The 27,129-nt window shown below is 36.8% G+C and overlaps 2 protein-coding genes across 3 annotated transcripts in view; one reads left to right on the forward strand and one right to left on the reverse strand.

Moving 5' to 3' along the window:
• Nucleotides 1-9,589, reverse strand: part of Dop1a (DOP1 leucine zipper like protein A) — a 105,124-nt gene extending 95,535 nt beyond the window's left edge. The window contains exon 1 of the mRNA XM_077801472.1: nucleotides 9,506-9,589. The gene's annotated coding sequence lies outside the window, so the exon portion shown is untranslated. The remainder of the gene's footprint in view (nucleotides 1-9,505) is intronic.
• A 3,747-nt stretch (nucleotides 9,590-13,336) lies between these two features.
• The window catches only part of Ube3d (ubiquitin protein ligase E3D), a 153,160-nt gene continuing 139,367 nt past the window's right edge, over nucleotides 13,337-27,129 (forward strand). For both annotated transcript variants that reach the window (XM_026410996.2, XM_026411003.2), the window contains exons 1-3: nucleotides 13,337-13,546; nucleotides 23,546-23,742; nucleotides 26,809-26,899. In XM_026410996.2, coding sequence (XP_026266781.1) covers nucleotides 13,470-13,546; nucleotides 23,546-23,742; nucleotides 26,809-26,899 — 365 coding nt within the window. In that variant the 5' untranslated portion in view covers nucleotides 13,337-13,469. The remainder of the gene's footprint in view (nucleotides 13,547-23,545; nucleotides 23,743-26,808; nucleotides 26,900-27,129) is intronic.

The following is a 27,129-nucleotide window of genomic DNA, read 5'->3' on the forward strand; positions in this document are numbered from 1 at the left end:
TGTTACCATGAGGTCTGACAAGATGGCTATTTCAGGACCCTTGCCTTAGCTCTTACATCACTGGAGGAAGATAGATGAATTCAGGGGGTGGGAACCAAAGGGCAAGAGTAGGTTTGCTCAAAAGAGTCTAATTGTTAAAGAAGATCCTATACAAACAATACAGACCAGAGTCACAGACCAGAAAAATAGGATGATTAATACTGGAGCCCACTGACCATAAATTCTGTAAAACCAGTTCCAATTAGGATTTGTCACCCAGGTGAAGATGACCAAGAATTGCTCATAGGTTGTTGGTTAATGTAGTTTGTCAATCCAGAGCCAAGAGGTGATACTTGTGCAATCCCTCTCCTACCTTAATAAAATCTGGGGCACAATGAAGTGAGTAGTCTGCTCTCCTCTCAGAGAGGACCCACTCTCTCCCTGAAGGGTGCTTCACCCCACTTCTTTCTCTTCTAATAAACTTCATTATGCTTGTACTAAGTCTTGTGTCTTACTTTAAAGCCTCTCAGGTGAAGATACAGAGTGAGAAAACAACATAATCTCCATGAGATCAGATCTTAGTTATCATTAAGCATCCAAAGTATGATTTATAAGACCTAATAAGACAGTTCTTTTTTTCTTCCTGGCACAGAGATGTAATTCATGAGAGTTGATCATTAGGTAGGGTCAAAATAATAGTTCAGAAAATAAAATTTTCAAATAAGTTTCATACATTTTGGTGAAACCTGCAAACATCACTGATAGGTCAATTACATACATGGTCTAATAGTGTTAAGTATATTCAAGTTATTGTGCAGTCAATCTTCATAACTGTTTGTTCTTGTAAAACCGAAACTTTCCATTAAACATTCCCCATTTTTTTTCTCCCCAAGCTTCAAGCAACCATCATTCTACTTTCTGTTTTTATGAATTTGACTATGTTAGATATCTCATATAAGTGGACCATACAGTATTTGTCTTTTCATTATGACTATCCTGTTTCATTTAGCATAATGTCCTCAAGATTCATTTATGTTGTAATACATGTCAGAATTTCCTTCCTTTTCCTTCCTGTAAAAGGAAGGAAATTCTCAAAAAGGCTGAATAATATTCCACTCTACACGCATACTGTCTTTTGCTTATGCATTTATCTATCAATGTACATTTAGGCTGTTTTCACCTGTTGATTATTGTGAATATTGCTGCTATGAACGTGGGTATGCAACTCTCTCAAGATTCTGCTCCCAATTCTTTTGGATATATATCCAAACATGGGATTCCACGATCATAGGGTTCTTTTATTTTTAATTTTTTTGAGGAACTATAATAATGTTTTCCATAGGAACTACACCATTTTACATCCTTATTAACAGCACACAGGAACTTCTAATTTCTCTACATATTTACAAATGTTTGTTATTTTGTTGTTTTGCTTTTATAGTAGCCCTCTTAATCGGTGTAAGGGGTAACTGTGATTTTTATTTGCATTGTCCCTGTCTTTTTCCTGGTAATGGAGACTGAACTCAGGGGTGCTCTACCACTGAGCTACATCAATAACCCTTTTTATATTTTGAGATATGGGAGAGGAGTCCCTAAGTTGCAGAAGTTGGCCTTAAACTTGGAAACTTGCAATTCTTCTGCTCCAGCTTCCTGAGTTGCTGGGATCACAACTGTGCACTATCATGTCCAGCAACTTTGAGTATTTTGTTAGTTTACTGGCCATTTATTTATCATCTTGGGAAATATGTCCATTCTATTTAAGTCCTTGGTCTATTTTAAAACTGGGTTTTGTTGTTATTATTGAGTTGTAGGAGTTCTTTATGTATGAGCATTAGCCTCAGGTCTTTTCACTGTTGTGTCCTTTCATGCACAAAATTAAGTTTGCTATGTTCTATTTGCCTATTTTTGCTTTCACTGTCACATCCAAGAGATCATCACAGAGCTCAATGTCATGAAAATCTTAAATGAGTTTTATAGTTTTAGGTCTTATGTTTAATTCTTTAAACATTTAGAGTTAATTTTTGTATATAGTATAAGAGTCTAATTTCAATCTTTTGCATGTGGATATCCTGTTTTCCCATTGCTTTTGTTTGAAGAACTGTTCATTCCCTGTTGGGTGGACATGCACCCTTGTTGACGACCATTTGACTACACACATTCAAGCTTATTTAGGAGTTCTCCTATTTCATTGATCTATCACACTGTTTAGATTATGGTAACTTTGTAATATGTTTTTATAGTCATTTATTAATAGTTTACCTTTATTCCTTCTGTTTACATTTCAACTTATCTGGCTAATACCTACTCAGCATTCAGGCCTCAGATTTTATCCACTTGAGAAATTTTATCTGGTCAGATATATACCTCCTTCCTATGAATGTCCGTTACATACTCTACTTCTTCTGTCCTAGAAGTTACTTTGTTTTATTGCAATTTAATTGTGATCCTCAGGGGTCATAATTCCTATGACAGAAAGGCTTAATCTATTATTAAAGCTTCCACATCCCTTGCCCCTTGAAAAGTGCTTGAATAATACTGAATAATCAATAAACATTACAAAAATTGAATGATGAAACAGAACATGCTCAGCTGGTAAAAAAAGGATAAATAAAATTTAAGCACTGATTTTGAAAATGTTCAAGATACACAAACTAAAAAAAGCAAGATGCAAGATAGTGCTTATAATATGCTCTCATTTATATAAAAGAGGGAAATATACATTAATTTGCATATGCATGATCTGTCTCTAAAAAGAATAAACAAGAATAATGAATCTCATTACCTTCTGAGGGATAGGTAATAACTGGGTAGATGAAGGCAAGGTAGAAGCAGCCTTTTCACTACATACTTTGAATACTTTTAAAGTCACATGAATTATTCCCTACTTATGGTAATAAGTTTAAAATTTAGATGAGTGAATGAATGATATACCTAAAGAACATGAAGTAGTAGCTATGCAATTTATGACATTTCCTCTGTTCATCACATAATAACTGAAAATTAAGATCTATATCTTAAGTGCTGAACTCAGAAACTAGGTTCATGGAGTCCGTATAACATAGAAGATAGTTTGCCCCAGAATGGGTGACGTAAGAAATATCGAAGTGGAAGCTGCAATGTCTTTTACTTTGATTTCATTAGTATTCTACTTATTCAGACAGGTCAGCAGTAATTTTGTGTGGGAAAGAACTGCACAAGGGTGTGAATATCAGAAATGAGGATCAATAGAAGCCAGAGTATGAATGTGACTAAATAATAAGCAGTACATATTTCTCAACATGCAATATCTATACTACTCATTGTAAATTTGAAAAGAATATTCAAAAGATATTGAACTGAGACTTCCCACCAACTGCCTGAACTTGCTAAACACATGAGCAAGGTGCTGTGGAAGTAGATTCTCCAATCCTAAACAAACGTTCAGATGCCCGCAGCTCTGGCCAATGTCAGACTGCAACCTCATAAAAACTTAAGCTAGAACTTCACAGTCAAATAACTCCCTCTTCCCTTCTGACAAACTGTGAAATAATTGTTTGAAATCACTACAATCTGAGATAACTTATTACACAGCAATACATGAAAAAGTTTATTCTCAAATAATACTTTCCTTTGAAAAACTTCTATAACTTAAATAGACACTGTATAAACAGTAGTTATCAGATTTTATAAAATTGAAATCATCAAGTTATAGAACCAGGTAGGCTTGGAGCATAGTGCTTTGAAGACAGCCTTGCAGTGATAGATGCTGTAAAAATGATTATGTTGCTGGAACCCCTCTTTCAGATCCAGAGGTAAACTCCTAAATGGTGGTAACACTGTATACAATATGCATGTAATTTAAATATACATATTTTTTTACAAAAGTGACCAGAGATGAATTTAAAGTAAGTACTACATTTTACTTTTTTTGTTAGGAAGAGAAAAACTTCTTTTCAGGAAATTTGAAAATTGAGACACAAAATGTTAAAGACATGTCAATGTATGGAAAAGTCACTGTGCCAGTTAGATCATATAAAAACAAACAAAAAACATAATCAGTGGTCTGGGATGGCATTTGTGGTATATAAAAAACTCTAGAACATGTATTTGGAAAATTGAATGAGAATAACATATTCTAAGGATTTCAGATAGCTGATATTTTATAGCACCTTTTCATAAACAAAAGCAACTGAAAAATGTAGGGCCATTTTACCTGTATAATTCAAAGGACTAAGACTGCTATGCTTTCATACTTTTTCTGATTAGTCAGTTGTCACTCCTTAATAATGACATTTTCTCTGCATTGCTGCTAGACTTCTACTTTATTTTACAGTAAAAAACAATAAACAAACTACTTAGTTGGGGAGGACTCTATTATGCAATGAACAGTATGGATTCTAAATAGCTCTTTTCTAACTTTCTGTTAGAAGTTGTACCCAGAACCTCAGATCAATAGCAATCTAATTTCTTGTTGAGTAGCAAACCATTGTGTGTACTGATAAACTTATTATCATCACTCAGTTTTTTTTTCTTTAAAACAGTAATACCAAACTAATGGTTTACTTAACTGAGCTCCTTGTGATGAACTCAAAATAACAGTAAACTTTAGGCTCAAAATCTCTATATATTCCTGCAAATAATAACAACAACTTGAAACATAAGATGTATTATATACAATGGAAGTTCAGGAAACTTATATTCCTGCCTAATTACATGAAATTCCTTCTATGAGAGAGGAAAATTTGTCATTATCTCTGAAGAAAAAACACTAAAGATGTCTCTGGCAAGATGAAGTATGAAAACAAGGCTATATAAAATTTACATGACCAGAGATTGAAGTAAAGGAGATAGGAGATTCTTTTTATTACCTTTATCTACTCACATAGGAGCTTTGCCAGATAAACTATTAATATTCCATCACTCCTAAATCAATAGTTATCATTTCATCTAATAAAAGATTCCCAGTGATTCTGACTTATTCTTTTAGATTAGGTTTTATATATAAAATGCACCTTAATAACAATAAAGTGCTAGGGTTGCATTTATACAAGTAACATTACTAACATTAAGGGCATTTGTTTTTGTACTGGATATTGAACTCAGGGGCACTTAACCACTTAGCCATATCCCCAGCCCAATTTTGTATTTTATTTAAAAACAGTTTTTATATGCTCTCAATGAATTGCTTACCACCTCACCTTTGCTGAGACTGACTTTGAACTCATGATCCTCCTGTCTCAGTCTCCTGAGCCTCTGGAATTACAGGCGTGCACCACCACACCCAGCATTAAGGACAATTTTGAAAGAGTAAACACTTCTGATTCAATATTAAGTTTTCAACTTTGTACTGTATTTTAATAAGTTAATTATAATACTTTTTTGGGGGTACCAGGGATTGAACTCAGGGGCACTTGACCGCTGAACCACATCCCCAGCCCTATTTTGTATTTTTTTAGAGACAAGGTCTCACTGAGTTGCTTAGTGCCTTGCTTTTGCTGAAGCTGGCAACTCCTCCTGCCTCAGCTTCCTGAGCCACTATAGTACACTTTTAAATTTACAATAACACTTTATTTCTGGATTCTGGATTGCACAGGTAGAATTCCAAGGAATTTTCAAAACCTCATTATCTCAAACTTTGGGCCACCAAAAAGATGGAAGATGATTCCATTGAATAAGAGGACTGTGCTAAGTGATACTCAAGTGAGAAAGTTACTCCCTCTTCATTCTTGTTCAATTCCTCTAACTGAATTAAGAAGAAAGTCGCAAGTTTGGTGCTAGGATATTATCAACACCATTGAAATTCTGGCTAGACTCCCTTTTAAACAATGAACAGAGTCTCAGGCTTAGAGCCCTTAGAGAGCAATAGTTTCTAGCTAGAAACTAACAATGTTTTGTTTTCATTATTTTTACCAATGTATCTAACCTTCTGTTTATGGCAAATGCTACCTGCTTTTAATTCATAGTTATTTCAAGTTTATTTGAAAGATAATTTTCATAATCACATTGATGTAAGGAAATGGTATATAGGAAGTATGCAAATATGGTTAAAATCTGGAAGATGATATAACAATGACTTAAGCTTCAGAAATTCTTTTGGATAACAAGTGCTTTCTAAATGTATGTCATTGGTTTAGCTATTGTGAAAGACAGAAAAGAATACTTAAAATATATATAAGAAAGTCAGAACAGGAGGAAATTATTTCAAAATAAGGTAATTAATATATCCACAGAAAAGGTGGCATTTTTAGCTAGGACTTGAAAGACAGCTATAATTTAGATATGGTAAGAATTTTAAGAAAGCAAAATATAACAGTATAGGCATGATTGTTGGCACATTCTAAATCCTGGTTCTGGTGGTGGCTACATGCTCATAGATTGAAATGTACCATAAAATGGGTGCATACTATTGTATGTAAGTTTATTCTCAATAAATTTGATACTATCTTTGATATAAACAATGAAATGTCACTGAGGTTTCAGGCTTAGAGAGCTTGAGAAGGAGGAGATAAATGCAATAAAGAGAAAAGGGAAATCACAACTTTGAATCAAAAGCATTTATTTTCATATAACAATTCTCAATTAAAGCTATTAGCAATTAGCTTTACAATAGAAAAATATTAGTCTTATAGTTCTACATATTAGTTTTATTTCAAGGAGAGAACTTATTGGATTTAAGATTTATCTATTAAAATTAAATGTTATTCCCACCCCTCCCCTCAAACAAATCTATACATTGATAGCACTAACCCATAATAAAGTTAACAAAGAATAGACAGAGTATCTACATGGGTCATATACTAATGATACCTAATATAGTTTAGAAAAACAATTTAAGATTGTATTCAACACTTGTATACTGTTTATATGCAATTTAGAAATAACTGACTCATGGGGCTAGGGATATAGCTCAGAAGGTAGAGTGCTTGCCTCACATGCACAAAGCCGTGGGTTCAATCCCCAGCACCACAAAAAAAAAAAAAAAAAAAAAAAGAAAGGAAGGAAGGAAGAAAGGAAGGAAGGAATAACTGACTCACAATTCGTTTTAACCTTTGCTTTCTTTGATGGCCTAAACTCTTGAAATTATGTAGGTATTAAATACTAAGTTTTAAGAATTCATAGCTAGAAAGAGAAATCATCATGATAAAAGTAATGTCACTATCGTCATTATCAACAAGTCTATTTGTTGGCACCTTAAAATGCCAATCTGAATAAAATCAATAAAACTATAAAAATCAAATTCAAAAAATGAATTACAGTTAAAGAAAAGCATCAATAGACCAAAAAAGAAGATACTCTTTTGCCATAAAATAAAGCATTAAGACTCACAAGAGACATGTGTGCATACTTAATATTTTACCATGGAAAATATAATGATTTTGTTATAGCAATGAGTTGCAACTAGATCTTTATGCTCTACAAAGCTTAAATTGACAACAAAAAGGCATAATGCATGGAATTTTACAATTGATAGTGGATTCAGTTCAAGTATAATGATTTTCAAATTGGTTTTCTATGTAATTATATTTTAAGAGATGTTAACATGTCAGTCATGAGAAAACAGGCTTTCTGCCAAGGTAAATTTAGGAAATGCTATGATAACCTTCTCCTGGAGATTATATACATGTAAGTATAGCAGTAAAAGTTTTTACAAGTCCACCTTTATAAGCAAATCAAAATTAAATTTAATCCAGTAAGTTCCCAAATCATTTGTCATGGAAAATTCTTCAGGAGAAAGAAGCCTAGTAATTACTTTGTATCCTGTTCAGGGGAAACATCAGTTTAGAAAATCCTGGTCTTTCCAAATTCCCTTTAGTATCAAAAACTGAAGCCTAGCATGTGCATGGCCATGGATTTGATTCCTAGCACATGCAAAACACACACACACACACACACACACACACACACACAGTCACACAAAGAAAAAAAAAGGAATGTCTACAATGGATTATAGTGATAAAAAGCATGAATTCCTGGGCTCTGTCCTAGCACTTCCCACCCTCACCTAAAAAAAAAAAAAAAAAAAAAAAACAAGAAACAAAACCAACCCACAAACCCACAAAAACTAAGGCCTAGGGAAATCACACCTGGTTGAAAGTATAATGAAGAACTTGAAGCTCATCTCTTCATCTTCAGACCAGAGATCTTTCCACTTCAACTACAAAATGGGACTCCTTTGACTGCATAGTCAATGTTAATTGATAGCATTAAATTTACATCTTATATTTTATCATCACGTTTTCTGATTTGTGTATTAACCAAGGTGTTTTTAATTATTTCTTCAAAAGATTGGGTCCCTGGGTTGGGGTTAGAGCTCAGTGGAAGAGTGCTTGCCTAGAATGTGTGAGGCACTGGGTTTGATTCTCAGCACCACATAAAACAAAATAAAGGTCCATCAACAAATAAAAAAACTTTAAAAATATTTTTAAAAATTGGGTCCCTAATAATGAAGTCTGCCTGGGGATTAATTAATGTTTAGCAATTCTGAGGAGTGATTAGGCTTATCTGAAAGCAATCACTAAAATAAGGCACTTGGACTACCTGTGGTTGTATTTGACAAAACTTTTGTGTTGGCCATGAAGCAGTGACTTAGTACATAAAATGCTGACATGTTATTCATAGAAGGCTATATTAATATTTACAAATAAAATTAAAATATAAGAATTTATGTCTGCATTATCAAAAGCCAACAACATCAAAACAAATTTCTTTCCTCAGTAGTTCAAGGCCTATGTTTTCTATATTTTGTGGTAAACCAAAATGTTTTTCATTGTTTTAACTACAGTCTCTAAATCAGTCTTTTTCAATCTTTATCTTTAACTCCATAGAACTCTAAGATAATGTAAGATTAATCAAAACACTACTCACTTAGCTTAAGAGAGAGAGAGAGAGAAACACTTGTGAGCCATTCGGGCCCCCTCAGGGTAGAAGAATGGAGGAAAAGGAACAAGTAACTATTGTTATGTTGCAACTTCAAAAGACTTTGGAAATCAAAGGTGAATAATTGTTAACAACTTCCGTATGACTATTCCGGCTTCCTCTTAATAAACTTCTGTACTCCTTTCTAACCCCTTACTTGGGACCATTGACCATAACTGATATTCGTCCTCCCTACTCAAAAAGAACCCACCAGACCAAGCAGACCACACGATGCCTCGACTCCACCAACAAAGAGGCTACTCGGCGCGCCTTTACAGCACAGGTGGGACCTCTTCCCCAGCCTTGCGCACTGCTTGACCCCTGCGCCAAGGCTTGGATCAGGTCACCCGACGCCCCAGCCCCGCCTCTAGTCACCCCTGCCCTGGGCCACCCTCGCGCCTCCATCTGGCCCTGACCCTTGGGTCCCTGCGCAGCTCCCGAATCCCGGGAAACCAGAGGGCGGCTGGCGGCGTCGCGGCTCCAAGAGGGACCGCGGCTACACCCCCGACGCCACAGCAGGCAGACACCGCGGGGCATCCCTGTGGCTCCAGAACGAGCTGGGCCGAGGAGGCTGCTCGGGACAGGCAGCTAGCCAGCCTCGCGACCGCGCTGGGGGCGGGGACGCTGTTACCTGCCGTGGGCTCGGCCGCTCCCCGCCGGCGCCGCTCTCCTGGCAACCGCGACAGCCACACGAAGGCCCAGAGCTGAAGGGCCTAGTGACAGCTCCCAGTGTGCACTGCGCGCGCCCACGCCGGCGTCGACGTTGACGGCCCTGGATCCCGCCCCCATCACTCCGTGCCAGCTGACGCTAGTTGGTGCTACAGCGCCCTCCAGTGTATATTAATGAGAAGCGGTCACGGGGAGTAGACCAGGAACGGGGTTTAGCAGGCATTTTTCACTCGCCTGGAAAAGTCCCAATTTGATGGAGAATTTGAAGGGCTTATAGGAATCGAAAACAGATTTTAATTATTATTTAAATAATTATTTAAGTAGATGTACAATTTTTGTTCTTTAACAATTTAAAGAGTTATGAATATTTTTTTTTTATGAATAACTTAAGGTCCCAAGACGGCCAGTGTGAAGTTAGGAGACAAATATTGATGTCATTGGGTACTGAGTATAAAGCCCTTTCGATCATGTCAAATTACGTCAAGGTGGATTTCACCGTTTTGCCCACACTATAGGGGAGAGAACAAAAGAAAGTTTTTACAAATGTGTGACTCTTTAAATAAAATATAACGATCTCTTTTTAAATTTTCATTTGTTATATATGAAAGCAAATTGCATTATAACTCGTATTACACATACAGAGCAAAATTTTTCATATTTCTCGTTGTACATATGTGGCACCATTCGTGTCTTCATACATGTTTTAGTGTAATGATGTCTATCTCATTCCACCATCTTTCCTACCCCCATGCCCCTTCCCTATCCCTCCCCTTCCTTTGCCCTATCTTTAGTTCATCTAATCTTCCCATGCCCTCCCCACCCTTAAATCAGAGAAAACATTGGGCATTTGGTTTTTGGGGATTGGCAAACTTCACTTAGCATTATATTCTCCAATTCCATCCATTTACCTGCAAATACCATGATTTTATTCTCTTTTAATGCTGAATAATATTGCATTGTGTACATATACCACAGTTTCTTTATCCATTCATATATTGAAGGGCCTCTAGGTTGGTTCCATAGTTTAGCTATTGTGAATTGTGCTGCTATAAACATTGATGTGTCCGTGTCCCTATAGTATGCTGCTTTTAAATCCTTTGGGTATAGACCAAGGAGTAGGATAGCTGGGTCAGCTGGTGGTTTTGTTACCCCTGTTGACTGGTGAAGACTCCTTGCTTCCCCAATATTGAAGAATAACACCAGAGAAGCACACTGAGGCAAGGTCAGAGTGGAAACTAGAAGTTTATTAAAGGACAGCAGAAAAGACTTCTCCCGGAGGAAGAAGGGGACCCAGAGATGGAATCCGTGGAAGTGCGGTTGTTTCCCCTTTTTATAGTTCTTTCAGTGATGGAATGTAGGTGGGAAGGTCCGAGGGTGGGGCCCAGGTGAGCCAAAGAAGTAATCTGGTCAGGAAGGACTTCTGAGTCAGCATCTTCAAGTTTGCTGGGGGCTGTTTATTAACACTTCTTTGGGATGGGCTCTGGGCCTTGGACTTTTCCTGGACTTCATTAACATTCCAAGAGTTGTTCAACTTTTTCCCAGAATTCATTCTAAACATGGCCTCTATTTTGGATCTTACTCGATATTAGACCCGATTTACCTAACTACACTGACTACCTAACTTTAAATCTGGCTTCAGTTTCATTCCCAGTTTTCCAAGGGATCTCCATACTGTTTTCCATATTGGCTGCACCAATTTGCATTCCCACCAATAATGTATGAATGTGCCTTTCCCCCCACATCTTCGCCAACACTTATTGTTGTTTGTATTATTAATAGCTGCCATTCTGACTGGAGTGAGATGAAATCTTAGAGTAATTTTGATTTGCATTTCTCTAACTTGCTAGAGATGTTGAACATTTTTTCATATATTTGTTGATCGAGTGTATATCTTCTTTTGAAAAGTGTTCAGTTCCTTGGCCCATTTATTGATTGGGTTATTTGTGGGTTTGGTGTTAAGATTTATGTGTTCTTTATATATCTAGAGATTAGTGCTCTATCTCATGTGCATATGTTAAAAATTTGTTCCTGGCACTGGAGTTATGGCTCAGCGGTAGAGCGCTCCCCTAGCATGGGTGAGGCCCTGGGTTTGATCCTCAACACCACATAAAAATAAAATAAAGGTATTGTATCCAACTATAACTAAAACAAAATATTTAAAAACAAATTTGTTCCCAAATTGTAGTCTATTCACCTCACTGATTGTTTCTTTGGCTGGGAAGAAGCTTTCTAGTTTGAGTCCATCCCATTTATTGATTCTTGATATTTTTTTTTGAATTTTTTTTTTAATATTTATTTTTTAGTTCTCGGCGGACACAACATCTTTGTTGGTATGTGGCGCTGAGGATCGAACCGGGCCGCACGCATGCCAGGGGAGCGCGCTACCGCTTGAGCCACATCCCCAGCCCGATTCTTGATATTAATTCTTGTGCTGTAGGAGTCTTATTAAGGAAGTCAGGGCCTAATCTCACATGATGGACATTTGGGCCTAGTTTTCTTCTATCAGACCCAGAGTCTCTGGTTTAATTCCTAGTCTTGATCCACTTTGAGTTGAGTTTTGTGAATGGTGAGAGATAGGGGTTTAATTTCATTTTATTGCATATGGATATCCAATTTTCCCAGCACTATTTGTTGAATATAACACTCTTTTAAGCTAATAAAACATTAATTGTTAAGAACATGCTGTTCTAAAAAATATGCTGTTTTAAGAATGTTATCTATTTTGATATGTCAGTATTTATGACAGCCTTGGGGGTTAATGATGGAATAGTATATCAAGTGATCATCATCCATTAAATAGACGAAATAGTTGAAAACGAATAGAAAAGTTTATTTTTTTTACTAAATTTTACCAAGTTAATTTATTTTTACCAAGTTCCATGCATGATTTCAAATTATTCTGACGGAACAAGAATTTGTGCAGCAAATACCATAAAGTTTAAAACTCCAAAAACTGATTTTAGAAAAATTATCTTAATCCAGTATCTTTATAGATTTTAAGGATTTTTTTAAACTGATATGCTTCAAGTTTGGTGTGTAGTAATTATGACTTTGAAATGATAAAATGAAGCATCAATAAACAGAATTTTTTATACAAACCATCATTTTTTTCTTTTAAAATAAGTGTTCTTTGTTTTTAAAGAAGTCCTTTTGAAATTCTACTGTGATCTTATATTTTTACATTTCTGCATTATAAGTATGTATATTATAGTAGATCCTTTAGTAAACTTTCAAAAATTATCTTGTAACGAAATTCTGATTTATCTGAGGTAGTCTTTACTTTGTAAAATAGTAGAAATGTGTTATCTGGAATTATTCCAAGTTATATGAATGATTGATCCTTTAATTTAAAATACTAGACTTGAATCACACTCTTTTATATAGGTAGCAGAAAACTTCCTTACATTTTGAAACTATTTCAATCTTGAAGCTATCCTGTTTAAACTGAGAAGCAATGCCAAGTTGATCTTTCACATTTTTGTTGTCTCAGAGGCTAACAAAAGACCCTATTTCTGATTGTCCCCTCCTAGGGACAGAGTCCACCTGATCACTTCCGTCCATTATCTCATGCCTAAGCAAACTAGCTAGAGTGTGCCCCACGACCGTCGATTTTTATAATCCTTTTACAGGGAGGCTAACCCGGTAGGTGGTGCTTTTAGGAAGTGTAACCTGGCTCTGGCCATCAGTTTTCTCAGCGGGTTTTGAGAATGTGCTCCGGGGGTGGGGCCGCGACCTTAAGGAGGCGCACTCTCCGCCCGGCAGGCGGCGCTGTGGGCTGACAGAGGGCGCCAGCCGAGCGATCTGGTGCTGCAGCTGCCACTGTGGTCGCCTCCTCTATTTCAGCTGCACGTGCAACTGCTCCTGTCCCTGGTGGCCCGGGTTCGTGAGAACCTCCGTCTCAATCCAGGGCGGACCGGGTGCTGGCGATGGAAGCCAGTGCGGTGGAGACGCGTGTGTTCGTGGAGGTGCGCAGACGGCTGCAGAGCGCGCTGCTGATCGTGGGGTAAGGCCGGGCTGGGAGTGCTGATCCTGGGGTAAGACCCGGTTAGGCAGAGCCCAGCTCGCGCTCCTGCCGCCGAGTCCAGCGGCATTCTCCGCCTCCCTCAGAACCACGGATTTTGAGTTTCCTGTTTCTAGCTGTTTGCACGTCATGATTACTCGGAGCGAAGCACCACTCCCTCCCCGTGACTGACAGCCGGCACATCTTTTGGGAGCATTTTAGAAGTTCGGGGTTTCAGCGCCACACCAGATCTGCTGAAGCAAAACTTAGACTTCTGACAATATTCCCTGGATTCAAATGCATGTTGAAGTTTGAGGAAGAGTGACGTAAAACACCATTGGCAGTATCAGGCGTTTCCAATAAAACCATAAAAAATGCCTGACTATCTTTATTCAGGATCATCCATGTAAAGATCACTTCCAATGTTGGGCTTCCTGTTTTGTAAATAACCTCCATTTGGGGATTTTGGAGGTTGTTTGTTTTCTCTTCCCAAACTGCTCAATACAGAGGAACTGAGGGACACAATCAATAAACCCATGTTCAGTGAATGCCTAAAAGGGATTGCAGACTTCTTATTGGAGCTCATTATCTTTTATTCGTTTTCCAAGTTCCAATGAGAAGTCTGCAAACTTTTATTATTCACTATATTGACAAGAATTTCTTGGAAAAAAAAAAAAGTTCTCTTATTGTCAGCAATTTTAATGGTTTGTGGCCCTGTCGCCTACTTCCTTTTGACAGCTCTTTCAAATAGAATAAGTGAGAAGTTAAGATCCTGAAATTTTTTATTATACAGTGCCACCGCTAGATAGATGCTCAACTTTTCATCTTTTCTTTAAATCTGCCAAGATCTGGTGTGGAGGTTTTGGATTTGGGATGAGAACTGACTTCAAATCCTAGCTTCCTTGAAGATAGGTTAAATTGATCTGACTTTCTTCAATTTTAAAATGCGGGTATTAGTACTTCTGGATTTTTTCCCTTCTTTCTTTCAAAAATCATGAGTTCTGGCTGGAGTGTAGCTCAGTAGAATACTTGGCTAGCATGCTGGAGGCCTGAGTTCAGTCCCTAGCACTGCAAGAAAGATCTTTATTCTTGCTGAGTAGTTTTCCATCAAATGAATGGTCCACAAATCATTTATACATTCTATTGCTAGAAGTTTTGCTTGTTTCCAAGTTGAGTACTGTTGCCATAACATTGTTTTCGACTTTTGATGGACATATATTTTCTTTTTTTTTTTTAAGAGAGAGTGAGAGAGAGAATTTTTTTAATATTTATTTTTTAGTTTTCAGTGGACACAACATCTTTATTTTATTATTATGTGGTGCTGAGCATCGAACCCAGTGCCGCGTGCATGAGCCACATCCCCAGCCCCATATATTTTCATTTTCCATGAGTCAATACTTTATAGTGAAATTGCTGAGTCATATGATAGATGTGTGCACTTCTTTGTGAGAGACTTCTGAACAGTTCTCCAAAGTGATTATACCAGTTTACACACTCACCAGAGGGGAGCTTCAATTTTCTTCACATTCTTGCCTGCATTTAGTATCATCAGTCTTTTTGGTTTGAACCATTCTAGTGGATATAAAGTAGCATCTCATGGTTTTAATTTGCATTTCTCAGATGACTAATAACATTGAGCTCCTTTTCATATGCTTTTTGGCAATTCAAACATTTTCTTTTACAAATATCCTCTAGTTTTCTTGCATAATTACATGTACTTTACTTGTTGAGCGTCTCTGATCTGAAATTCTCAGTTTGGAATTGTCTAATATCTGAAACTTTTCCATTTTAGTTGATTTTGAATGTTTGAATTAGGCATGCTCAACATGTGGTATTTTTTTTTTCTTTTTTTAAACAAAAGGTAAATTTATTGAAAGTGAAAGTGAAAGTAACATTCAAGTAAACTAGAGCTGAATGTGCCCAACTTCAGCGAATGGCTCAAGGCTAACTTGGTGGGCTGGGGATGTGGCTCAAGCGTTAGCGCGCTTGCCTGGCATGTGTGCGGCCCGGGTTCGATCCTCAGCCCCACATACCAACAAAGATGTTGTGTCCCCCGAGAACTAAAAAAAATAAATATTAAAAAAAAATTCTCTCTCACTCTCTTTAAAAAAAAAAAAAAGGCTAAGTTGGTGTCTTTTGATAAACAGAAAAATTAATTTTAATGAAGTCTAGTTTATCACTTTTTTATATAACATTTTTGGGGTTTTGGTACTGGGCATTGAACCCAGGGGTGTTTTGCCTCTGAGCTACAGTCCTTTTTTATTTTTTTTTTATTTTGGGATAGGATCTCATTAAGTTGTTGAGGCTGCCCTTTGAAGGTGTGATCCTCCTGCTTCAGCCTCCTGAGTTGCTGGGATTATATGTGTACACCACTGTGTCTGGCTTCACTAATATTTTGTAATAAAAAAAGTTTGTAGAGAGTTTTTTCTTAAGTTTTTTTTTTTTTAATTGCTATTATTAGAGATGTGGTTACACTGTGTTGCCCAGGCTGCCCTTGAATTCCAGGCCCAAGTGATCCTCTTGCCTTAGCTTCCCAAGTAGCTGAGACTATAGACTGGTGCGCCACTATGTCTGGCCTACTTTTTAGAAGTTTTATAGTTTTACCTTTTGTGTTTTGATCTATGGATGATGAATTCATTTTTTTTATTTGCAGTGAGTTGGATAGGGGTGTTTATTTTCTTCTAAATGAATATATCTTCTGTAGAATGGAATGGTGTTATATCACGATTAGTCAAGAAGACCATTATTTCTCTCATTGAAATAATTTAGTATCTTTATCAGAAATTAATTTACTATACTATTTGTACCAAGGATTAAACACTGAGCCACATCCTCAGCCCTTTTTATTTTTTATTTTGAGACAGGGCCTCACTAAGTTTTTTAGGGTTGCTGAGGCTGGCATCAAACTTGCAATCCTTCTGTCTCAGCCTCCTGAGCTGATGGGATTATAGGTGTGTGCCACCATGCCTGACTACCTTTTTACTTTTAACTTGTCTTTATATATACATATATTTTTTTAAAATTTTTTCAACTGTTTTTCAAAACAGCTGGGTGTTTTTTTCAAATCCATTTTGACAATCTCTGCATTTTAATTAGAATTCCCTGAACATTTATTGCTAGTGTAAATATTGATATGATTGAGTATATTCTTATTCCTAATCTTTTTAAAAATTAATTAATTTATTTTAATTAGGTATATATGACAGCAGAATGCATTTTGACTCATTTGTACACAACTACAGCACATTTTTTCCCTTCTCTGGGTGTACACGATGTAGCGTTGCACCATGTGTGCAGTCATACGTGTACCTAGGGTAATGATGTCCATCACATTCCATCTTTCCTGCCCCCTCCTCTTTGCCCTGTCAAAGATCTTCCATTTTTCCCATGTCCCCCCATTATGGATCAGTATCCTCTTATAAGAGAGAACATTTGGCCTTTGGTTTTTTGGGATTGGCTTACTTTGCTTACCGTAATATTCTCCAATTCTATCCATTTACCTGAAAATGTCATAATTTTATTCTCTTTTAATGCTGAGTAATATTCCACTGTGAATATACACCATAGTTTCTTTATCCATTCATCTATTGAAAGGCATCTAGATTGCTTCCACAGTTTAGCTATTGTGAATTGAGCTGCTATTTACATTAATGTGGCTGCTTTACTATAGTATGTTGATTTTAAGTCCTTTGGGTATAGATCAAGGAGTGGGATAGGTGCATCAAATGGTGGTTTTGTTACAAGTTTTCTAAGGAATCTCCATACTGCTTTCCAAATAGGCTGCACCAATTTGTAATCCCACAAGTAATTTATGAGTGAACCTTTTCCCCCACATCCTCACCAACACTTATTGTTGCTTGTATTCTTGATAACTGCCATTCTGACTGGAGTGAGATCAAATCTTGGAGTAGTTTTGATTTGCATTTCTCTAATTACTAGAGGTGTTGAACATTTTTTCATATATTTGTTGATTGAATGTATATCTTCTTTTGAGAAGTATCTGTTTAGCTCCTTAGCACATTTATTGATTAGTTTGTTTGTTTGTTTGTTTGTTTTGGTGTTAAGTTTTTTGAGTTCTTTATCCTGGAGATTAGTGCTCTAACTGATGTGCAAGTGGCAAAGATTTGCTCCCTAAATGTAGGCTCTCTCTTTACCTTATTGATTGTTTCTTTTGCTGAGAAGAAGCTTTTTAGTTTGAGTCCATCCCATTTATTAATTCTTGATTTTATTTCTTGTGCTTTAGGAGTCTTGTTAAGGAAGTTGGGGCCTAAGCTGACGTGATGAAGATTTGGGCCTACTTTTTCCTCTATTAGACACAGGGTCTCTGGACTAATTCCTAGGTCCTTAATCCACTTTGAGTTGAGTTTTGTGCATTGTGAGAGATAGGGGTTTATTTTCATTTTGCTGCATATGGATTTCTTAGAGGTAAATAAGAACTCCCATACAACTTATCAAAATCTCTGAGACACTATGAAGGCAGTGCTAAGACAAAAGTTTATTGCTTTAAGCTCATTCATTGAAAAAGGAAAAAGTCAACAAATAAATGACCTGACATTACATCTCAAAGCTCTGGAAAAAAGAAGAACATACCAACCCCCAAAGTAGTAGAAGATAGAAAATAATTAAAATCAGGGCAGAAATCAATGAAATTGAAACAAAAGATACAATTCAAATAATTGACAAAACAAAAAGCTGGTTCTTTGAAAAAATAAATAAAATTGACAAACACTTAGCCACCCTGATGAAAAGAAGGAGGGAGAAAACTCAAATTACTAAAATTTGTGATAAAAAAAGGAAATATCATGACAGACACTGTTGAAATACAGAAGACAATTAGAAACTATTTTGAAAATCTATTCGCCAGTAAAATAGAAAATCTCAAAGACACCGGCAAGTTTCTGGAGGCATATGATCAACCAAAACTGAGTCAAGAGAACATACACAATTTAAACAGATCAATTTCTAGCAAGGAAATAGAAGACACCATCAAAAGCCTACCAACCAAGAAAAGCCCAGGACCAGAGGGATTCACCGCTCAGTTCTACCAGACCTTATTCCTAATCTTAAAAGAACAAATGCCTCTACCATTTCATCATTAAGTATGGTGAAATAGATTTTTGGTAGATCCTATTGGTAGATTGCATATTTTTCTATTCATTGCTTACTAGGGGTTTGATCAAGACCAGATATTGTATTTTTCTCTAACAATTTTTTGTATATATTGAGATAATAATCCCACCTTTTAATCTTTACATCTATGTAATTACATTAATAAAATCCAGGTTAAAACATTTTGGCATTCTTGGGATAAACTTTGACCATTTTTTTTTCTAGTTATAGTTGGGCATTTATTTATTTTTATGTAGTGCTGCGGATCCAACCCAGTGCCTCTACTGCTGAGCCACAACTCCAGCTCCCATTCATTTTTAACCTATAGATATTTATTGAGTTCCTACTCTGGTGCCCAAACTCAAATGCAAAGTGCTAGGGATATAGCTATAAACAGTAGCAACAGCAAAAACAAAAATATTGGTTTTCATCAAGTTTACAGTTTAATAATGGCTGTTGGAGAGAGGTGGGCAGAAAGTTACAAATTAAATAAAATATAGACTATTATTGCGTAGGGAAAATACTTGGAAAAAATACAGTAGAAAAAGAGCTAAGAAGAAAAAAAATTTACACCTTTTATTTCAAATGAGAAAGTAACATTTGAGTAATGAACTGAAAGGGCTGAGGCATGGAACTATGAGATACCTGGTGGGAGACTGTTGAAAGGTGCCCAGTTCAGAGAGATGTGGGTGGAGTGGGAAGGCATCTAAAGAAGGGTCTTACTTTAATGGGCAGGCAAATGTTTCACAACCTACTTGACAGGAAAACAAAACAAGAAAGTAAACAAAGACTTGAATTGCAGCATTTGTTGATTCCTGTGGTGTAAATGCTTTCACCAGGATTGACCTTCAGCCTACCAAAGTAAGGTCATCTGATTTGCAGAATTCCAGGAATTCTAACTACCTGGACTCCAGGGCTTGTAGGAGCTGAGTCTATCTTATCACTGGGTCTTACAGAACACAGAAAGGACTTGTACTCTTAGTGAAGTTATTGGATCATTTTAAACAAAGTATGACAACTGAAAGTATCTAAGAGAACAATAATAATGCCTCAAATATAAAGGAATTTTGTGGACAATGTCACAAAATTAGAATCTCTGATTACAGTATTTTCTTAAAGAAACACTCTGCAACCTGCAAAATTGGGAAATATGGTTTTATTTATTTATTGGCATTGGGAATTGAACCCAGGGACATTTTATTTTTAAAGTAAGAGTGAGAGAGAGTGAGAAAGAGGGAGAGAGAGAACTTTAATATTTATTTTTCAGTATTTGGCGGACACAGCATCTTTGTCTGTATGTGGTGCTGAGGATCGAACCCGGGCCGCACGCATGCCAGGCAAGAGCGCTACCACTTGAGCCACATCCCCAGCCCAACATTTTAAACCTGAACTACATCCCCAGTCCTTTTTTTTCTTTTTTTTAAGTTGAGACAGGTCTTGCTAAGTTGCTGAGACCGATCATGAACTTGAATCCTCCTGCCTTAGCCTGGGTCAAGGATTAGATGTGCCCCTATGCTCAGCTGGGAAGTATGTTACTACCATTTTATACTCAGGTCCCCATTTATGTTTTGCCAGTTTTCCACGAAATATCACTAATAGCAAAGGAATCCAGGTCAGAATGATGTATTGCATTTTCTTGGCATGATTCAGTCTGTTTCAGAGAGTTACTCATTATCCTTGACTTTCATATCTTGACACTTTTGATAATTATAGCACACTTGTTTTGTAGAATATCCCTCCATTTGAGTTTATCTATTTTCTCAAGGTTAGATTCTGGTTATGCATCTTTGGCAGGTGTATTCCAGAGTGATTTCTGTGTTCTTATCAAAATCAGATGGCGCATGATTCTGATTTGTTCTATTATTGGTTATGCCAACTTGGAGCACCTATGCAAGGTGGTGTGTGCCAGGTGTCTCCCTCTAAGGTTACTTTTTTCCTTTTGTAATCAGAAAGTATTAATTGGATAGATACAAGACTATGTTAATACTCTGTTCCTCATCAGATTTTAATTTTACTCATTTATTTACATCAATAAGAATAAATATACCTGTTTTCTTCAGTGGGTTGCTTCTTTGCTTGAATTACAGCAGATGTGACTATAAGGGAGTCCCTTCAGGATAGTTTCTATGTCTTTTTGACATGTCCCTCCCTATCATTCTTTGATTTTTTTCTTACTTTGTTGTACTGCAAATAGTTTTAGCCTCATCTCATTCTTTTCCTCCTCCAGGACTGTAGTCATTTTTCAAAGACATGCTCTTTCTTTTTAAAGTGGAAAATTACCTTTACAGACCAATATCTGAGTTCTAAGTATGCTCATTACTATTGGGGTGTCATTTCCCCCAGTGTGTGTGTGTGTGTGTGTGTGTGCGCGCGCACACACACACGCACGTGTCTGCATGTGATTTATATGTAATGTTTATGTATGGATATACATATATAAATTTATGTTTATATTATTCTGCATACAACAAAAAACATGGCTTCACACAGATATTTCCAACTCTATTCCACAACTATAGGATCCGTTCTAGTTTTATTTCTTTTTCTCTTTGTATCTCTAATTTCCCACATTAAGCATACTTGCCCTTATTATCTCATGGTATTTATTTCCCTGGCAGGTCCCCCTGTGTAACTAGTCTTCTCCTGGCATTCTTTGCTGCTTTCCCTTTCCCCATTCATTGTAAATACCTCTTGGGCCCTCTTTTAGACTGAATACTGTGTCCTCCCAAAAATCACAAAATTCATATGTTAAAGCACTAATTATTCAAAGTGATGGTGTTCGGGGTGGGGTTTGTGAAGTAATTAGGTTTCCAATGAGGTCATGAGGGTGGAGCTCTGTGATAAGATTAATGTCCTTATAAGAAGAGGAAGAGACACCAGAGTTATCTTATCTAGCTCTCTCAGTCCGTGGTACAGTCAGCCCTCCAGATCTGAGTTCAGCACCCTCAGATAAAAAATGATTCATAAAACAATTGCAACTGTACTGACATATAAAGACTTTTTTTTCATCATTGTTACCTCTACAATACAGTAAAACAACTATTTACATAACATTTGCTTTGTATTGGATACTTTATTCTAGAGATGATTTAAAATATATGGGAGGATATGTGCAGGTCATATGCAGATACTACATCATTTTATATAAGGGAATTAAGCATCAGAGGATTTTTGTATTTGTTGGTGGTTCTGGAATCAATCCCCATGGACTGTATTTCTTTATAACAGCCTGAGCCAAGCAGGCTCTGAAACCCCATGCTGTGCTCCCCTTCCATCTCCAGCCTAGGTATCTTCCTTATCTGTCTTAGGGTTCAACTTCCACACCTAATGTTTCTTCTAGTGTATTCTCTTCTCACCATGCTTGGCTTCTCACATCCATGCCAGACTACTGTGCTTCCCTTATCCTTGCATTGATACCTACCTTGCTCTGTTTCATGTAATTGAATTTTCAGAAAGGGGAAGAAAAGTGGCAAGCCAGAGATGGAGTGGTGATTAGCGAACTTATGCACCCAGTGGTCTCCCTGGAGGCACCTGTAAATGCCAACAACTTCATCCAGTTTGGAAATCACTGAGGTAGCAAAAATGACACAGTGTATCTTTAGAGTGGTGGCTAGCAACTGTGGCCTTTGGGTTATATCTAACCTATATCCTGATTAGGTAAAAGCTGTGAGCTAAGAATAGGCTTTGGATTGTTTTAAGGATTGTTTAAAAAAAATATACAGAATATGTAACAGAGACCATATAGATCCACAAAGCCTAAGATAGTTACTGTTTGACTGTTTATAGACAGTTTTCTGATCCCTGCCTTTGAGAATCATTATTTCTTAAGTATAATTTTTTTAAATTAAACTTTTGACTCAAGAGTTTGAGACTGTCTTACTTGTAAACAAAACAAAACAAACCTCAGATTCTTGATATTCTGTTTTCCCAATGAAGTGCAAGATCCATATACATTGAAAAGGTACTAGCCATTAAGTAACCTTAAGACTTTGTAAGACAAATGAAGAAGCCTAACCAAGATTCACCCCTGAACACATGGTCTGCCCTCTGTTCTTAGGTAACTCTCAAACAGATGGAATGAGACATTAGGTGGATAGCTTGCCTTCTGCATTTAAGAAGAAGCCATGGGAGGTTGAGGATGTAGCTCAGTGGCAGAGGAGGTGCTTAGCATGAGCCAGGCTCTGTGTTCAATCCCCAGGACCAAAAAATAAATAAATTTAAAAGTAACCATGGTTCTCTGCACCTCTGTTACAATGCGGAGCACAGTTCAGCTTTATGGGAGGAGGTCATTTCCGTATATGCCATCATCGCTTTCTTCGTTATTACTTCGGTATTACTTTCTTTGTTATTGCAATTACTTCTGTGTATGTCCTCTCCTCTTCTATGTTTTTCATTCCTGTTGGACAGGGACTGCATTTTATTTTTGTAGCCGATACTGAGTATAGTAATTGGTCTTTATCGTAAATTAAATTAGTCCTCTCATACCTGGGATTCATGTGTTACTTTTTTTTTCCATTCATTCTTAGTATTCTTAAAATTGGACAGAAAGTTTTTGTTTTGTATCTATTGTTTCACTTAATCCTGTTCTCCTTATCAAAATTCTGTAATATCAGTTAAGGTACAAGGTGATTTTAAGGCTGGTCTTCATAAGGATAAGAAATGTGTTTGGAGACTTTGACCTTGCTGTGACAGTGAAGGGTACTCTCTTATCTGATCAGACTCTAGTGTAGCTTGGTTTCCTTTAGGATCTGTTTGCTGCTTTTTTTCTGAGGCAATGGTTTTAGGGTCTCTAGTGAAAAGAAATAGAGAGATGTTTAGCCATTTTTGTTTCTTTTATTGTATGGTTTTCATCAAAGGGAAATAATTTGTTTGAGTTTTATTTTTAATTTTCAGGGAGCCAAAAGAAGGAGGTATGCCCATGGATGTTTCCATAATGCCATCCTTGCTCCAGATGAAAACCCCCACAGGCTGCACAGAGGTTCAGCTCCCAGCAGAGGTCAGGCTTGTACCTTCTTCTTGCCGTGGACTGCAGTATGTCGCTGGAGATGGACTGCACCTTCGGCTGCAGGCACATACAGAATTCAGCACAAGTGAGTCGGTTACCACTTCCGTTCTTCATTTACATTTTTGCTAGAAAACAAAGATATTTATTATTTAAGTTGAACTTTTCCCAGGTGAAGACTCCTTATCAGTGCCTGGAAGGGCTAGGAGAGAGAAGATCTGGGGTGTAAATAGCACTGCTATTTACTAGCTATGTGCAGTTGAACATGTCACTTAAACTTTCTGGGCTTTATTTATTTCTTTTTAGTGTTTTGCTTTATAAAAGTAGACTTTGTTTTTTAGAGCACTGTTAGGTTCACAGCAAAATCAAATGGAAGGTACAGAGTTTTTCCCTAGAATCCTTGTTTTTTTTTTTTTTTTTTCTCCTTTAACTAAAATTTCCTGGCTCACAGTGGGATATGAAAATGTGAAAATGAAATCAGATGGTAATTGTACAAGACCTGGTTGATCTTAAAGCATTGTATGGAAATTCATTCAACATACAGCTTACCTCATACTCTGTGCAATGGGTTGCTCTAAGTGCTGAGGACATGGTAATGAACAAGCTAGGGAAGGTCTCTACTCTCATGGAATTTAAATGATAATGGGAGAGAATAGATACTGAACAAATAATTTATTGCATAGTGAGAAAAACATTATAGGTAAAGTAAAGCAAATAATGGGATGGGGGATGACTTAGCGTTAGCAGAGGGTAGGAAGTCAGGGAAGGCCACTTTGAGTAGGTGATGTTTGACCAGAGAACTGAATGATGAAAATTATCCCATCCATATAGAGACTATTCCAAATTGAGCAGCACGTGAAAAGTTCCTAAAGTTGAATGTGATGCATAATTTGATTTTGATTGTCACTGTGACTGTTACAAACACAGTATTTTGTAACTGTATACAAAATTCAAATTACATTTTGATTCAGTAAGGACGTAGAAAAGTTTTCTTTTTGTAAGTTCTCATTATTTATTGAAAAAATAATTGGTTTATTACATTTCTTAAAGTCTAAGTAGTATGCTTTGGAGGATTAAAATGATGTGAAAAGGGGAAACAGTAGAGTAAGTTTCACTCCTTTTTTGCCTAAGAATAACTTTTGCTAATGTTCTGGCTTAGCAAATAATAAATTTGATGGTAAGAGTTGGTTTTAAGAACAAGGGGCAGTGAAGAAAGATGTCATGGAGCTGAAGTGGCTTAGGATAAACACTGAGAATGACAGTTGAAATAATCATGGAAAGGAAAATGAGGTGGAAAACTAGACTAACAGACACCCTGAGTGTACTTAACACCGGGTCAAGGTAGTACTGGTTTCCAGGAAGAGGCTGTGGGAGTTTATATCTTTGATGTCATCACCTTCTCCATTAGCAACAATAACCATAGCAGAAATTTTGTGTGGAGTCTGTGAGCTGGGGAAAGACAGGCAAGAAAGCCTCAGTGTTGTCTAGGATTGTGGTTTGAGGGATGGAGGAATAGAGACCTGCAGGGAAATAGAATTGAGTTGTTGCCTACCCATATTCTATAACTGTGAACATACAAATAGCAAAACTGAAATTAATTATAGGATGAAATAAATTGACTGCCATATGTTGGTTTGCATACTGTTTGTGTACATTGGTTTCCTATTTCTTTACACTTATAAAACATTTTACTCAGGTATCTGAAAAGAAAAAGTTTCAAAGACCTGTTACATGGTGCATGAAAGGGTAAAGTAGATTCCTGGGCACTTAATTGCTTTAGTGCTTTCCAGATCATAGGTAGGAAATAAATATTTGATGAATGAATAAATAAATATCAGGTATATACTTGATGATATGAACTTGAATCAGATTGTATTGTAGGAAGTGACTTCAAATTTTTAGCATTTGGCTGTTTCAGGGATTGTTAAAAATGCACTTTTCATAAGAACACCCTATTCAGGACAACCACAACAGACATCATGCTGATACACTATTGTGAGCATAATATAGGTAGATTTGTGACCCAGCAATGGAACTGTCTACCTGGAATCTTCGACACCACTGGTGTTGGATTCAGCCCCAGAAGCATTGCTCTCCCAGGATCCCTCTGTATTTGAAAGTTCTGTCTTTTAAACCTGACCCAGTGGCCAGCAGAGGGTAGTGTTTCCTTGAAAATTTGTTTATTGGTCTAGAAAGAACATTTTGTATGTCTTACCTAGGTCTCCTTTTTTTTCACCTTAGTGCTATAGGAATTTGTGTACCCTTATAAATTAAACTAGAGTTCTTAATTGCCAAGGTTTAAATTTTCTAGCATCAGTTTTTTTTTTGTCTTTAAAATATATACAAAGTAACCCAAACCAAATTCAACGTTCTTGCTTCTAATGGCTATGACCTCATTTCTTCAATTATGTTTTTATAGGCAAATATTTTAGTTTTTTTAATGAAAAAAATTTTATTTTCTACAAATGGAATAACAGAAACTAAGGGAGCATGCTGCCTTGTGCTGCTATTTCTCATATTGTGAAAAATACACATTTCCCCCTTTACTTTCAACATTTTCTCACAGCTTTCATCAGAAATTGAATTTTGGTCTTGGAAGATTGGACTCTTCTTTGAAACTATAATGTTTCCAGGGACCTGCCCCAGAAAGGCCAGTTTCAAGACTCATTTTGTTTGTATATCCTGGTAATGTGCCAGCATGGATATAAACCTTGTTAAAACCAGATTAAACATACATTTTAGGAGCTCTGTGTGCGAGCAGTCACACTCATGACAAACTACCAAAGGACAGCAGAGAAAAACTGAGCATAGGGAAGATCTGGTAGTTGGCTAGAGGTGAAGGAAGCAGGCCATCTTTACTCACCCCTGGTGCAGGCATTCATAGAATGAGAGCAGTAACTCATCCGTGTGTTATATGGGTAATCTAGGGCAATGCCTAGCTCTGAAACTCTTGGCAAATCTGTTGTTTTTGAAAACACTTCGCAGTGTTTGCTTCTGGTTGAGTCATCTAGTAATACTAATTAAATGTGTATGTCTGCATAGATCATAAACAGTGTGTATTGATGGTAATTTATTGTGACTAGTAAACCCTTTAAGTATGCTAATATATTTGTTCCAAATCTCTAAGACTCGCTATTTCATTGATTTTCTTTAGAACTGATTTCAATATTTAATCAAAGCTTACAAGCCCAAGAATGTTGCACATTTTATTGCCAGTCCTGTGGTGAAGTCATAATAAGGGACAGGTAAGGAATGCAATTAATACTGATTAATTCTGTGCCTGGGAATATTTTTTTTCTTTTTTCCTTTCGCTATTATAATTTTTGAAGTTAATTACCGAGGGAGCAGTGTATGCTCTTAAAATGAGAGCCAATGTAATGTCACTTTGAATAAAATCAACCACAGACCTTGCCAGCAATCACAGAATAGCAGGCTCTTCTCATGGAGATAAAGGGGAACCACAGGATGCTGGCTG

Source organism: Urocitellus parryii, chromosome 8 (genome assembly GCF_045843805.1).
Source record: "Urocitellus parryii isolate mUroPar1 chromosome 8, mUroPar1.hap1, whole genome shotgun sequence".
NCBI classification, from domain to species: domain Eukaryota; kingdom Metazoa; phylum Chordata; class Mammalia; order Rodentia; family Sciuridae; genus Urocitellus; species Urocitellus parryii.